The sequence below is a fragment of the Nematostella vectensis genome, chromosome 2 (assembly GCF_932526225.1).
Source record: "Nematostella vectensis chromosome 2, jaNemVect1.1, whole genome shotgun sequence".
Classification (NCBI taxonomy): Eukaryota; Metazoa; Cnidaria; class Anthozoa; order Actiniaria; family Edwardsiidae; genus Nematostella; species Nematostella vectensis.
Window position 1 is genome coordinate 19,203,739 of NC_064035.1, and position 14,700 is coordinate 19,218,438.

Genomic DNA, 14,700 nt, shown 5'->3' on the forward strand with positions numbered 1-14,700 from the left:
GCCGCTCTCGCTCTCTATTTAGCTACTTTGTGAATAAGTGATTAAAAGCGCAATCTCGTATTCTGTAAATAAAGTGCTTCCACGAGAAATCTTGCATTTATTACAGGTCTCCAAGGCAGGGTTTAAAAATTTTGCTGCTGTTTTTTTTTTCTGAAGAAAAAAAAAGACAGCGTGTGAAGGTCAGCGGCTCCGGTCTAGTCCTTGTTCCTAGGTCCAGTATTTACCTACTAATTCCAAGAAATATTTAACTAGATAACTCGGTGACGTCCCTGCAAACTTTCGTTTTTATCAGTCGGCTTATTATAATTTAGGTTTTCTCTAATCAAGCTGTTGTGTGATAAGCAAAGAAGCACAGCATTCTACCATTTGTTTGTAGTAATGCAATGAATAGTTTGTGGCGTGACGCATGAATGGTTAGTTCATCCAGGGCGGAAGTGCTAAGATGGCGAGCTCGAATGCATCTCTCGAGACTGGCCTACATGAGTACAGAACCCGCATTGAGCAGATCGAAAGCCTGTATAAAGACACCGAGGAGTGCTTTCGACAGATACAGGGAGAACTCAGACGATTCTCAGTTGCAGCGGAATCCGAGTTTCCTATACCCTCGCTTTCAAAGGATGGCCTCTTTATACCGAGTGTTATAGTTATTGGCAACCAGAATTGTGGAAAGAGCACATTTCTAAACGTGCTTTTAAAGGGCAAGTATCTACCAGTGCACGAGAATCCCTGTACATCAAGAATCGTACGAATCAGCTACAGCGAGTCCAACTTTGTGCAGCTCGTGGATGAAGCAGGTAACGTCATTCAAAGGGAAAAATTCAAACGTAAAGTCCCTAAAAAATACGCTGTGCTTTCGGATGCTGCAAAAGAAAGTGCTGATAACTTGAGCGCGATTGTAGAGGTTGGAGTGGAGCATGAGTTTCTTCAGAGTGGCATAGAACTGATTGATTCACCTGGTCGTTGCGAAAGCGATGCCTTGGATCGACTTGTCGATGGATTTCTAGAGAAAGGCATCGTCCCTCTGATCGTCTATGTTGTGGACGGAAATGAAGGTCTTAATCGCAAGGTAACTTGTTCTTAGCCAACTTATGATTGCTTAGGTAAATAATATTCGTTTTTTTCTGAGACACTTTTTCTGAACATCATAAATTGATCATTTTCCCGATCACTTCGCTTCCCCTCGCATACGTCCTAATAAAACCTAGTCCAGTAATTGGACAGGTTGCCCGAGCCGGGTAGGTAAGTTCAGCTACTGGACTTAGGGAGACACAACTTTAAGGACACCCGCTAAATTAAAACACCTTGTTATGGACAATTATCAAATAGGCTAACCTTGGGTAGGGTGTAGTAAGATGATAGGATCACCATGGGGAGGGTGTAGTAAGATGATAGGATCACCTTGGGTAGGGTGTAGTAAGATAATAGGATCACCTTGGGTAGGGAGTAGTAAGATGATAGGATCACCCTGGGTAGTGTGTAGTAAGATGATAGGATCACCTTGGGTAGGGTGTAGTAAGATGATAGGATCACCTTGGGTAGGGTGTAGTATGATAATAGGATCACCATGGATAGGGTGTAGTAAGATGATTGATCACCTTGGGTAGGGTGTAGTGAGATGATAGGATCACCTTGGGTAGGGTATAGTAAGATAATAGGATCACCTTGGGTAGGGTGTAAGATAATAGGATCACCTTGGGTAGGGTGTAGTAAGATGATAGGATCACCTTGGGTAGGGTGTAGTAAGATAATAGGATAACCTTGGGTAGGGTGTAGTAAGATGATAGGATCACCTTAGGTAGGGTGTAGTAAGATGATAGGATCACCTTGGGTAGGGTGTAGTAAGATGATAGGATCACCTTGGGTAGGGTGTAGTAAGATGATAGGATCACCTTGGGTAGGGTGTAGTAAGATGATAGGATCACCTTGGGTAGGGTGTAGAAAAGATGATAGGATCACCCTGGGTAGTGTGTAGTAAGATGATAGGATCACCCTGGGTAGGGTGAAGTAAGATGATAGGATCACCATGGGTAGTTTGAAGTAAGATGATAGGATCATCTTAGGTAGGGTGTAGTAAGATAATAGGATAACCTTGGGTAGGGTGTAGTAAGATGATGGATCACCTTGGGTAGGGTGTAGTAAGATGATAGGATCACCATGGGTAGTGTGTAGTAAGATGATAGGATCACCTTGGGTAGGGTGTAGAAGATGATAGGATCACCTTAGGTTGGGTGTAGTGAGATGATAGGATCACCATGGGTGATCCATGGATAGGGTGTAGTAAGATGATAGGATCACCTTGGGTAGGATGAAGTAAGATTATAGGATCACCTTTGGTAGGGTGTAGTAAGATGATAGGATCACCTTGGGTAGGGTGAAGTAAGATGATAGGATCACCTTGGGTAGGGTGAAGTAAGATGATAGGATCACCTTGGGTAGGGTGTAGTAAGATGATAGGATCACCCTACACAAGGTAAGCCTCTCATCTCACTTCACCCTACCTAAGGTGATTCTATCATCTCACTACCCCCTACCCAAGGTGATCCTATCACCTTGTGTAGGGTGTAATGAGTGATATGCAGGATACTAAAATCATGTGAAGGGTAGGGTTTTACTAAATTTATGAGTAGAAGAATCAACGTGAGTAGGGTGTAGTAAGCTATCGGGCACTAGGATCACCTTTAATAGCGTGATTTCGTTTTATACTTTTTAATGTCTTTATTTTTGCAGGACAAGGAGACGATCCGCGAGCTACACGATAAATTGCCAGAAACTTCACTTTTATTTGTCTGCAGCAAAGTGGACGTTGATGACGAAACCCTGGAATATGATCATGATAGTGATACGGAGGAAGAAAATCCGCTGACTGTGTCTAGGTCGAAAATGGAAAAGGTATTCAAACAGCTTAAAAAGCTAGGGGTATTGAAACAAGATGCAGATATATCATCGTGTTCCGATTTTCACGGCATTTCTTCAACGCGAGTGCAAAAAGCTCGGAAAAACTGTGAAGAAAATGACGCAACCAATAGCTTTGAAAATCTTAAGCTTTGCATTTACGATAGACTGCGGAAATCACTAGAAAGCAAATGCCGGCAAGCCATTTCTTCAGTATTATCAGCCCTGGAAATCGTGCTTGCCCTTACTACACAAGCACATAAAGATATTGCTTTATCGAGAACGGTAGTATCTAAAGTCTTCGAGAACGCTGTCGAGGCAGGGAAATCATTGTTGTATGTTCTGATTGATATAACACTGGACCACAATGCGATTTCGGATGATATAGGCAAGAGCATGCGGCAGATGACCGTTGAACTTTTAGATGATGCTGAGACCTACCAGGTACCAGATGGCAAAACTGTCCGGCTCGAATTTCAAACTATAACCGGGCCAATTGCTGAGCTTACACAACACTGTGGTACCGAGGAGCTTTTATACTTGGATTTTATACATAACATGAAGAGTACAATCTTGGAGAAGACATTCAGTACTATTAGAATGTCCTTAGATTACGCCATCCAAAATAGACTGTCACAAGCAATTAGCAGCATTGTCACACTGGCTCAAAACATACAACATCCATTCATAGCTCGCCTCCTTGCTCGTTCGTATATGTTAGACACTGAAGCATTGACGGTTGAAAATAGTTTTGAGGGGATTCATCATGTCTTAGACGGTCTTCTTGAGGTGATCCACATCGCGGTTAGCAAAACACTGAGAGAAGAGATCGCTCTTCCTTTCTGTGACTTCCAACTGAATGAGGTTAGTAGACGTCCTAGACCACGTGATAACTTCTGGAGAAGGAAGGTCGCTCAGACCCTTCTATCCAAGCTGGACAGCAAGAAAATTTCTGACTCTGCCATCAAGACATGCGAGGAGATTTTGAATCACATGCTAGAAAAGTTCGTAGGTAGAATTGAAACCATCAAGAGATTAAACGATACTTTGGCGAGTATCCCAGATGACTTTGACAACCTTCGCCTGGTGCACGTCCCACATGTTGCGGAATTGGTAGCTAGAGGATATTCCTTGCAGAACATCATGAACAAGGGTCCTGTACAGCTGGGAGCAGTCTTGTCCCGAACGGCGAACTCCGTTGTGTACGAGTGTTCTAGTCCAGCCTGGGGTGGCTTAGACAAGAGCGTTGTGAAGGTCGTAAAAAGAGATGCTCTTGATGACAAAGTCTGGAAGCAATACATCCTAGATGGTGTCCATACTTTGTAAGTATGATGGGGGGCTAAACTGCAGAATACCCGTCCACTTATTTGCATTTTCCTTGTATTTACTGCCTCGTTCTATAGAAATCGAGGTGTGAAGACTCATTGTTAACTCTTTGTGGACGGGTATTCTGCAGTTGCTCCTGATGGGGATTTGGCGTGGTTATTGTTTAGTTGTGATGGTTAGGCCCTCTGACGGATCTTTTACAGAACCTTGCGCCGGTAGACCTTTTACTAATAATACCCTTTACAGTAAGATTCTTGCCTTACTATGCTATTTACACAGTTACACCACGTCGTTCTTTCAATTGCGTTTCTTCCTGCCAAACACTTCATTTAGCCCCTTTTCTATATCCATTTAGAGACATAATGAGCAGACTTGGGGGCAAATGTCCAGTAAATCATCTTCGGCTTTTCGGATGGTGTTTGTTGCCTCCTTGTGAAGAGATGTATATAGTCATGGAACGAGTGAGGTGCGACTTGCTCACTGCCCTTCAAGAAGGCCTGTCGTGGGAACAGCGACTGACAGTTGCCAAGGATGTTGCAAGGGGTCTCCAAAAGATCCATAAAGCTGAATATGTCTATCGGGATTTGAAACCTCAGAATGTAATGGTTAGTTTCTTTTTTTTTTGTGTACTTCTATTATTCTTCCCTTCCTTCCTAACTTCATCCATTAATTTTCTTCCCTTTTTCCTTTAATTAATTAATCATTCATTTTTTTCTTTCTTGCTTGCTTGCTTCTTTTCTTTCTTTCTTAAATAAAATTTTCATTTTTTATTTCCCATTCTTTTCCCCCTTTCTTTTTTATTCTTTCTACTTCCATTTCAGTATAACCCCCATTGCTCAGTCTACTTACCTTTTTTTCAGATTTCCTTCAATGGTTGTGCCAAGATCAATATGTGCAAACCAGAGAAGCCTTTCGAAATTACCAAACTTGGATTGCCATTTCACATCTCCCCGGAAATGTACAAACGTCCTTCTCCAGGCTCTTCTTCCTCTAGTTTTGACATCTACGCATTTGGATCACTGTGGTGGGTAATCTGTGAAGGGACTGGAAACAAGAGACCAAGAGCCTTCGAATTCTGCCACGATTCTGAGTCTATGGAGCAAGCAACACTTGAGGGAAGGTGGCCGGAGCGACCACAAGGTGTGTCGGATGCATCTTGGGACCTGATGGTCCAGTGTTGGAAACACGAAGTTACAATAGATGATGTGCTCCAGCTCCTCGAACGCCTGAGCCCAGAACATTAAATACCCCCTTTCATGAGCATTACCCTGGAATCATAGCACAGGGGTAGGATGGGGCTTGCCCCAGGGATGGGGGGAAGGGGAGGTAATTGGTGAATGTACATGGTCCAATATAAATTTTGAATTATGTTAGAGGTAGGGAATGGGGTGGAAAATAGCTGTTACCATGTGTTAACTACAGCCCTATCTGTCCCTGTTGATCACCCTTTCAAGTGCAACAGAAAGAACATTGATTTTGAGAATTGCTCCCCTTTAAATGCTTATAGAAAAATATATATTTGTTTATGATTTATTGCTATTAGTTATATATAAGGGACATTCATTTGTGTGTGTGTGTGTGTGTGTGTGTGGGTGGGGGGGAGGCAAAGTAGAGGGGAGGAAAGAAGGTGGAAATGCTATATAATTATGTATTTTGATGTCTCCCTACATTTACTCTTCTTTATTTTTGGAGGCTTAGGATGGTTTAAGAGCTTGGACGGTGCTGTTGTAAAACTGAGTTTGCCATTTGCCACCATAATGCTGTAATTGGTATGAAACCAATACAATAGTTCTGGATCCATGGTTTCTGCCCAGGGGGGGGGGGGGGGGGGGGGTAGATGAGGGTGATTGTCATATCTAATAGGGTATAAAATTTCGACCAACTGCCATCCCTTAGGAGGTGTTGAAGTATTTTAAAGATTTTGCTATCTTTTAGGGTATAAATTCTACAAACTGCTCTAGCTAAGGGGGTGGATTTTTTCCAATTCTGTTACCTCTTACGGTATAAAATTCAACCAATTGCTACTCCTAAGGGGATGTGCAACATTTTTATATCAATTCTGCCATCTTTTAGGGTTAAAAATTCGACAACACCTTATTTGCTATCTCTTATGGGTTAGAATTTCTGTTGACCACGCCCAAAGTGCCCTCCCTTAGAGTTAAAATTGATTTTGCCAGCGATCACCTTCATCTGTATTTATCAGAGTCCCCCCCCCGGATTCTGATACATGCACAGTAGCATACCCTGGTTTTCAGAGGACCTTGCACCATCAATAACCTAAAAGCATGATGAACAAATAACATAGAGAGGGCGTGTATTGGCATGCTTACTTATTTTTTAATATTTAGGAGTGAATACTTGGGAGTGAATACCCTCTGATACTCAAGGTAGAGTAGCTAAAACATTTTGGGGCAGTTAAAGGGTGATAATTTACTGAACGATGTCTTTATTCTGAATGCAGCATCTTAGGAGGTCTCTCTTGTAGACCAATGTGGGAAAATGTGTAGTTACTTGTAGTTTACCCTGAAAAATAAATACCATGAGTTTTAGATATTTTAGTATTACTTAAATACTACTATTACTTAAAATAAACGAATTATCAATTTCTGATAGCTTTAATTCCTTCACCCCTGTAGATAACTATGGCAATTCTGTGTTCATTGGGTGTATCTAAGGTTTCAACACATTTTAATATAGTAAAGGGGTGTATCTTTGTAGTTTTTCTTAATATCTTGTAGGTTTTCTTGAAAGGGCACCACCTTAAAAAGGCTCCAAAATCAGAGCTGTAAAAGGCTTTAAAATATGTGGGGGGTTCACGATACAAAAACTATGAGGCAGTATTGGGAGCAGCGACAAGCCCCTACTGGTCATTTCCCTATAAGTTTAAAAAATGTGGTGGGTGTGTGCTCCCAGTGCACCACCCTCTGCTACAGCCCTGAAGATAGAAAATGTTAGGCAGGAGGTATGTTTGTGTACTTTAGCTCCCATTTTCAAAAACATTCCAGCCAAAGCAGATGTGCCAGCCCCCTCCTCCCTTGACCTGCCGCTGTAATTGAGTATTTTGACAAGTTAGAATTTCTCGTGTAACAGCGTGAAGGGAAGGCTTGCACGCGGTACAGCGGCATGCAAACACTTCATACCTGTTCTTTTCTATGAATATCTTTAGTGGATATCCTCAAGCACAAACAGTTTCATTAATTGGATTTTGCCATTTGATGACACATACTTTAGCATAAACTTTGTGCGTTATTTTCTTTTCAAGGCTTCCCAATTTTATCAGGCTATTAATTTTCCTTCTAACATAACGCGTTATATTTTGGCCTAGTCAATCTTCTTTGTGATTGTGTTTAAAGCAAGAAAAGCGCGAAAATGTATGGCTTGTTCCACTTTTCCCAAATTTGCACCATTCCTCTACACCAGCTATACACCTATTTCAATTAAGGTTGACTATAAGAAAATGGAAAATGATGAATGCCAAACACCACTGGTTAGGGAAAACAAGTCTTGTATCTGTTAATGACATTCAGTGAGGCTACATTAGGGAAAACAAGTCTTGTATCTGTTAATGACAGTGAGGCTAAATTTAGTTTGAAGCGAGACTCTTGTAATGAATGAATACGAGAAAAACATTATTATTGGCCAGACTTTGTTACATTTTCCATTCTCTTATCGTCAAACTTTATTAATAGTTGTATAACGTGCCTTACTTAGGTGCATACACTTTCTTAGATGAACTCCCCCTCTCCCCTGACACGCACATTCTAAGATCCAGCCCCCCCCCCCCCCCCCCCCCCCACTAACACACTTTCTTAGACCAGCTTGCCTTTCTTTTATATTCTGGGTTTTTTTTTACTCTTTTGATGGATAAGTCAAAAGCAAAAATTATAGCAAAAGTAATCTGTTTTGAGAATGTTAAAAGTTCTCGGTAAAAATAAATTAATAAAAAAATGTTCTGAAACAAACAGCATCAAACATGAAGCCGGAATGAAGGGAGGTTTTTCTAGAAAAAAAAATGGAATTTGAAATTTCATGAACAAACGTGAAGTGTCTTTTGTCAATGAATACAATTCATGATATGGGTGACGCATTTTGGAGAGAAATAGAGGCCGGCAACGTATAAGAACAACCCAAATCACCATGAAGGTTAATAGCATTTGCAAAATCCAATGGTGCTTCCGCTGTTAATAATGCTTTTAGCGATTACTTGCTAGAATAAGAAACACGAACCTAAATTAGTCAACTTTAATACCGCTACATATCATTTTCAGGAACTTTAGAATTTTTTTTCTGCTTCACTTCCTCACGAAATTCCATGTTGGTTTCCGACAAAGACGCTAAAATAGGCGCTTTCATGTGCTGTTTTTGTTTTAATTCAGTAAAAGAGTTTGCGCGCTTTATTGGTCTGTACAAATCTCATAAAGACCCCAGCTAGCACAGTTCTTTGTTTACGGTGCAAATAATGAAATCCCTCGCCAAATAACAATATACACAGCGGGCAGGCGAGCCATCTTACTTCATTATTTTACTACGGGTATAATGGCTAAGGCAGCGGCACTCTCTGACAAATGATTGATAGCAATACATGGAGCGTGTCTACGACAAGATTCGGAACTTTTTGAGTTCGAGAGAGTGTTGTGCAAGCTTAATCGTGCTAAAATGCAGAAGGTTTTAACCGAGTTGTTTATACTCCAAGAAACATGCATTCTTATCGCCTCTCAACCGGAACAGCGTATTCTAAATCAATCCAGTGACAAAGGGAGGCGCAAAGGCGGCAGTGTTGTGTCCTGTTTGATTATCATCTCCATCAAATTAGTCTCACACCGAGGTTTTGCGGCAATAAATCACAACAGAACGCAGCTATCGTTTCACTAACGATCTTACAATATGCTACTCGCTTGCCCTACAAATACCTCTGTATACACACTTTCGGCTAACAAGATAAACTCTTGTCGGTTAGGGGTGAGTTTAAGCCAATAAGGCAAGTTGTTTATAGATTTCTGAGCCTAAGAAAACGCACACCGTGGTATGTAGGACCAAAAGGTTTGTATTTCCGGTCACTCTTCACATGGAGACGTTGTTTTATTCGTCATTAGAATAACTGATTGTATTCTAACCAATCAGATTATGTCTCACACATCGCGATGTCAATTACGCTTGCCAATCCACCAATCAGCTATCTCCCCTCCAAGCATGCTAATTACGTTTGGCAGAAGATTCAGTGAAGTGTTGTCCCCTTCAACATGGCAGCGTAAGTTGATTGTCGATAAATTTCTCACTGCAATTGTAAAGTGGCTTCGTCGTTCGTAGTTTAATCGCCGGGATTATGCATTTCAAGGTGAAATCTAATGTGTGGTTTGTAATTGCCACGATTCTGCTATATTTACGACCGTGTTTGCCGTTAAAGAGATGCGAACCCGTCACCATTCCTTTGTGCACGGGCCTTCAGTACAACATGACGATCTTTCCGAACACACTCAAACATCGCACGCAAGAAGAGGCCGCCCTCGAGGTTCATCAATTCTTCCCCCTTGTCAAAGTAGACTGCTCCAAGGATCTCGCGTTCTTCTTGTGTTCCGTGTACGCTCCCGTCTGCACAGTACTGGAGACTCCCTTGCCGCCTTGCCGGTCTCTGTGCTTGACCGTGCGATCCGGTTGTGAGGGTTTGATGAAACGATTTGGCTTTACCTGGCCAGACTCTCTATCTTGCGAGCGATTCCCTAAACTTGGCGACGAGATCTGTGTCGGAGAAAACACTACCACCCCTACAAGCGATCAGGACGGGGGAATAAACAACAACACATATCCCGATGTTGATATGTCGACAATGCGGTACCGCTGTCCCGAAAGTCAAAAGATCCCTAACGATCAATATACTTTTCACGGCGAGAAACGGTGCGCAGCGACATGCAGAAATGTCTTCTTCACAAAACGAGAGCGCGAAATCGCACGTATGTGGACTGGCATTTGGGCAATATTATGTGCCGTCTCGACATTGTTCACCATTTTGACTTTCCTAATTGATATGCGCCGATTTCGTTACCCAGAAAGGCCTATAATCTTTCTTTCGGGGTGCTATTTTATGGTTTCTATCGCGTTTATTACTGGCTATGTGGCAGGGGACAAGATCGCTTGCAATGAGCCTATCAAGAAGGGTTTTCCAAAGACGCTCGTGCAAGGTACCAAGCACGAAGGCTGCACGGTTATTTTCATGATGCTGTATTTCTTCAGCATGGCGTCTTCCATCTGGTGGGTTATTTTGACGGTGACTTGGTTCTTAGCAGCAGGACTGAAGTGGGGACAAGAAGCTATTGAAGCAAACTCACAGTTCTTCCATCTAGCGGCGTGGGCAATCCCCGCAGTCAAGACCATTGCGATTCTTTTGATGACCAAAGTTGACGGAGACGAACTTAGCGGCGTCTGCTATGTCGGGCTGTCAGATGTTAGTGCACTTAGAGGCTACGTGCTCGCTCCGCTTTTCGTGTATTTTATCATTGGAGCGACATTTCTCTTGGCTGGGTTTATCTCGTTGTTCCGCGTACGCTCTGTATTAAAAGATGATTACTCGAAGCGCGAGAAGATCGAAAAGCTCATGATACGCATCGGTGTTTTCTCGATCCTATACACAGTGCCTGCACTCGTAGTCATCGGGTGTCTCTACTACGAGCAGTCCAATAGAGAACTTTGGGACAACTCTTGGATAGAGGGCTGGAAGCGGCAGAAAAAGTGTACAGAGGTAGAGACAAAACTAAAAGGGGAGGTATCATGTCCTCCTTACCCCGTTCCGCTTCAGAAGCCAGATTTTATGGTGTTTATGGTTAAATATCTTATGTTCCTCATCGTTGGAATAACCTCTGGATTTTGGATTTGGTCGAGCAAAACCCTGAACTCCTGGAGAAGATTCTACCGGAGATTTATACTAAGAGAGAAAGGCCGCCCGAACACCAGCGTATGATGTATGATTGCCGTTCGCGTGAGAGAAAGATTATAGAAAGAGACCATTGATCATTCTCTACTGTACCGAAGTGTTAAAATCTTCCATTGACCGTTCACGTATGACAAAAGGACACGTACAGAGGGCAATTTCACACATTAGAGAAAATCCATGCAGGCTAAAACGTCAATAAACACTCCTAGAAAGTGAGAGGACGTTTATACGTAAGCAAATCGTGTCGGATGGACAAAATTTCGACTTTTAGGGCGGGACACACGCAGAGCGTTGGTCCCCAACAATGCGTCAGTGTCGAGGACAATGCAATCACTGAATTTTCACCCCAGTTCTGATATTTTATTTGATAAAGTGACACCTAGATAACTTAAAATCTGCTAAGCAAAGTATATATATTATATATTTCCTTTCAGTTTATATTTTTGCTAAAGCGAAGTATTTCGAGTATAGATATATGTATTTTATTCTCATTCTCCTTAGGGATCTGCATTCGTAGTTAAGAACGATCGCGCCAAATTGCTATTCAGTTTCATTCGCTCGACATCAGCGACGCCTAATTCCTCCTAATACCAATTGATACAAGGATCTGTTAAACCGCAAGGGTTTTCTCAATGCGGATAAAAGTTTCTCCCTACTTGATGCGTTAGTCTATTGTGTGGTCGTGTGCCCATGGGAAGCCATGCCCTCTAGCCATCTCCTTACTACAAAGGTGTAACATTTCCTGATCTTCCGCCTTGAATGATGGCACTGGAGTCTTAGGATTTAAAAGAGAGAGGCTTCAACTTTGAAACACCCAATACTATTACCACAATGGAAATCAAATTTGTCACATTGGAGATTTCCAAAGAATGCCTTGTTTTAATTTGCACTGTGCATTTTCTTCGATAATCTGCACTGCTTTGTGGGTGTAAATCAACGTTATTTTTACATGGATCTTATGGTTAAATGAAATCAGTATACAAATGAAATATAGTGTAGCTTAAATATGGAATCTTGTTATCTAAGAGAGCATTATGTATTAAGCCACTAATGGCATTTGTCTAGTGTATTTGCTTGTCTGCTAGATTTAATGTTTTATATTCAAGACGCTTTTATTACACAAACATATTACCCTGCCTATTGGTTCAGTTAATCGAGATTTTTTTTTTTTAATTGTATTGTTCTAAGATCCAAGAAAGCAAATTTCCCTCTTTCATATCATGTGAATGTGACTCACATCTATCACCTGTAGATGGTGGCGTATGTATAACCTAAACATCGCTGCTTGGATATGCATGGCCTATTAGAGAGAACTATTGTATCTACAAAACTAGGGTGTAGACAAATGTATTCTACATCCTGTTTTGAAAATATGTCTGTCTGGTTTGACTATCAAAAGATGCACAATTCTGAAATACTGTATTTTGAAATTGTTTGGTACTGGCTTAGCATGTGCTTTTATGTTGAGTGCTCTGTTAGTTTGCACTAGTGACTGTTATACACTTTTAAGTATTTTACCAGATGCTGTCATTTTTTATAGCACAGAGAGCTTGCCAAATGTCAGTAAACATGCTATTGAAGCTAAATACACAATTGGATGTGAGAACAAATACGCATTATTAATTATATACAAGTTTCATAAACTTGATTACAAACTTTTTAAGATGATTTAAATTTTGGGTTGAAAATAGACATTGGTAACTTCTTAATTATAATTGTGATATCACAGTGATCTTTCATTAGATTATAATGAAGTCAGTTGTGAATCCAAGCTTGTATTATAGAATTGTATATATGTTAGAAAGACAGTCATCTCTAGCTGTTTTTCTATGCCTATTTCTAGCCTGCAAAGCAATGATTCAGAAACAATCCAGCCATATGGACAATCTTTATCTTTTCTTTGGCAATTGTGTTTGTGCAGCCATACAATTATCTACTTAAAAGAGATGAGCTGAAATCTAATAGTTACTAATTTTTATAACAAAAAAAAGTTAAAAACATGAGAAAGATATGTAGTATATTTATCATGCAATAATTCATGCTTTTGTATATCCTTTACCATGCTTAGTTGATAAGAAGACCTTTTGATTCTGCCTTGATCTGTTTTGACTAAAATGAACATATGCCCATTTAGTTGAGCTTCAAGCAATTTTGTACATTTTCTCTAAAAATTTTCCACCTTTTGGCTAAAATATTATCCAGTTTCTCATGAAAATATGTATTTAGATTAATAACCTTTGGACCTAAAATAAAGCATTGTTTTTTTTTAGCCAGGAAGGTTTCAGGGCTGTGCCCCCCATTGTTTTCTTAATGTTTCTGTATTGTGCCCCCCGCCCCCAATAATTTGAGGCTTGAATGGCATGAGGCGTGAATGAACAGCAAATCACTAATTTATCAATCTCTTAACAGAGCATCTTATTACCTGTGTAAAAATCGTTTTATTCCAACCAAATGTGGCTCAGAGATAACATTTCTACAGGAGACATAATTTGGGACTGCTAGCATGGAAGTGTTCTGGTCACAACCTTACCATCATACTGTTGTTATCATCAAAATTATTTCCCGTAAATGATCTATTACAAAATAAAGGTCAAATGAAATCTCATAAAGTCTCTTTGATGTCAATAAATCATAAAAAATCAAAATCTTATCCATTCTGATGAAAATTCTGATTATAACAATGTAACAATGTTAGGATGGTAAGCCTGTGGTTGTAATTAAAAATTTGAGCCCAGTGATTGGAGGAGGATTCCCTTCTAGCCAGCTTCTAGCCTTCTTTTAGCCAAAGCTCATGTTTAAAAAGACTTCGCTGTCAACATAGTTGGTAGAGAAGTCTCCCTCTAGTAACTATGCTGTCAGCACTTAGCTTGTCCATAGTTAATAGGTTAACTAATTAACTATGGCTCATAGCTGTCAACCCAACTTGGGAAGAGCCAATGCGGGTGAATACAGGTAATTTTTATGAACAGTCTCACAAAAATTAGGCTTGTGATGAGGTCCAAAATCTTGTCACCCACCTACATACTTAATGCGGGTGAGTTGACAGCTATGATGGCTTGTCTAGTTTGACGTAATTTAGTCATAGTAAAAAGCATAAATTACTCAATAAACGCAACAGAAAAAATGCAAGCGGATATTATTTGCAAAGCTGTAGACTCCCCAGCTCACAAATAAAACTGAAAAGGTGTGAGAATGTGTGGAGAGCTGCTTTCAGAAGGGCGTGACCTTTAAAAATAAATAATAAAACACGGTCCATTTATTATAGCCCCTGACCCACTTAAGTAACCATTAATTTGGATGTTCATATTTTCAACTTTTTTCGAATACTCACCATAATAAATGCGGCTTTCGTCTGTTTTTTCTTCGTGGGTCGCACGTGTAAGATGGCGGTAAGCGTTGCATGATGGGATTGTGGTCAACGATTTTAGAGATCTCTGGTTCCAAAAATTACAACTATTTTTTTTATAGACTCGCTGAGCTCGGAAATTGTGCATTTTCTAAAATGTCATTTAGAATTAACGATATGATTTTTATACGAGATTCAATGTGATAATTTC

The 14,700-nt window shown here is 40.5% G+C and overlaps 2 protein-coding genes and 1 long non-coding RNA gene across 3 annotated transcripts; 2 read left to right on the top strand and 1 right to left on the bottom strand.

Moving 5' to 3' along the window:
- The first annotated feature begins 230 nt into the window (after positions 1 to 230).
- On the top strand, positions 231 to 6,826 carry LOC5525249 (dual serine/threonine and tyrosine protein kinase). The gene is made up of 4 exons (XM_048721511.1): positions 231 to 1,066; positions 2,728 to 4,214; positions 4,574 to 4,823; positions 5,079 to 6,826. Exons 1-4 carry the CDS (start codon positions 443 to 445, stop codon positions 5,460 to 5,462), a joined length of 2,745 nt encoding a protein of 914 aa, XP_048577468.1. The 5' UTR covers positions 231 to 442; the 3' UTR covers positions 5,463 to 6,826.
- LOC116614538 lies at positions 6,648 to 14,694 on the bottom strand. The gene is made up of 2 exons (XR_004294607.2): positions 14,475 to 14,694; positions 6,648 to 6,741 (listed from the first exon to the last, which is right to left on the bottom strand). It is a non-coding gene; the product is annotated as an uncharacterized LOC116614538 (long non-coding RNA).
- Positions 8,701 to 13,242, top strand: LOC5525248 (frizzled-1). The gene has a single exon (XM_001647490.3). It carries the CDS (start codon positions 9,542 to 9,544, stop codon positions 11,168 to 11,170), a length of 1,629 nt encoding a protein of 542 aa, XP_001647540.1. The 5' UTR covers positions 8,701 to 9,541; the 3' UTR covers positions 11,171 to 13,242.
- Positions 14,695 to 14,700: the final 6 nt, after the last annotated feature.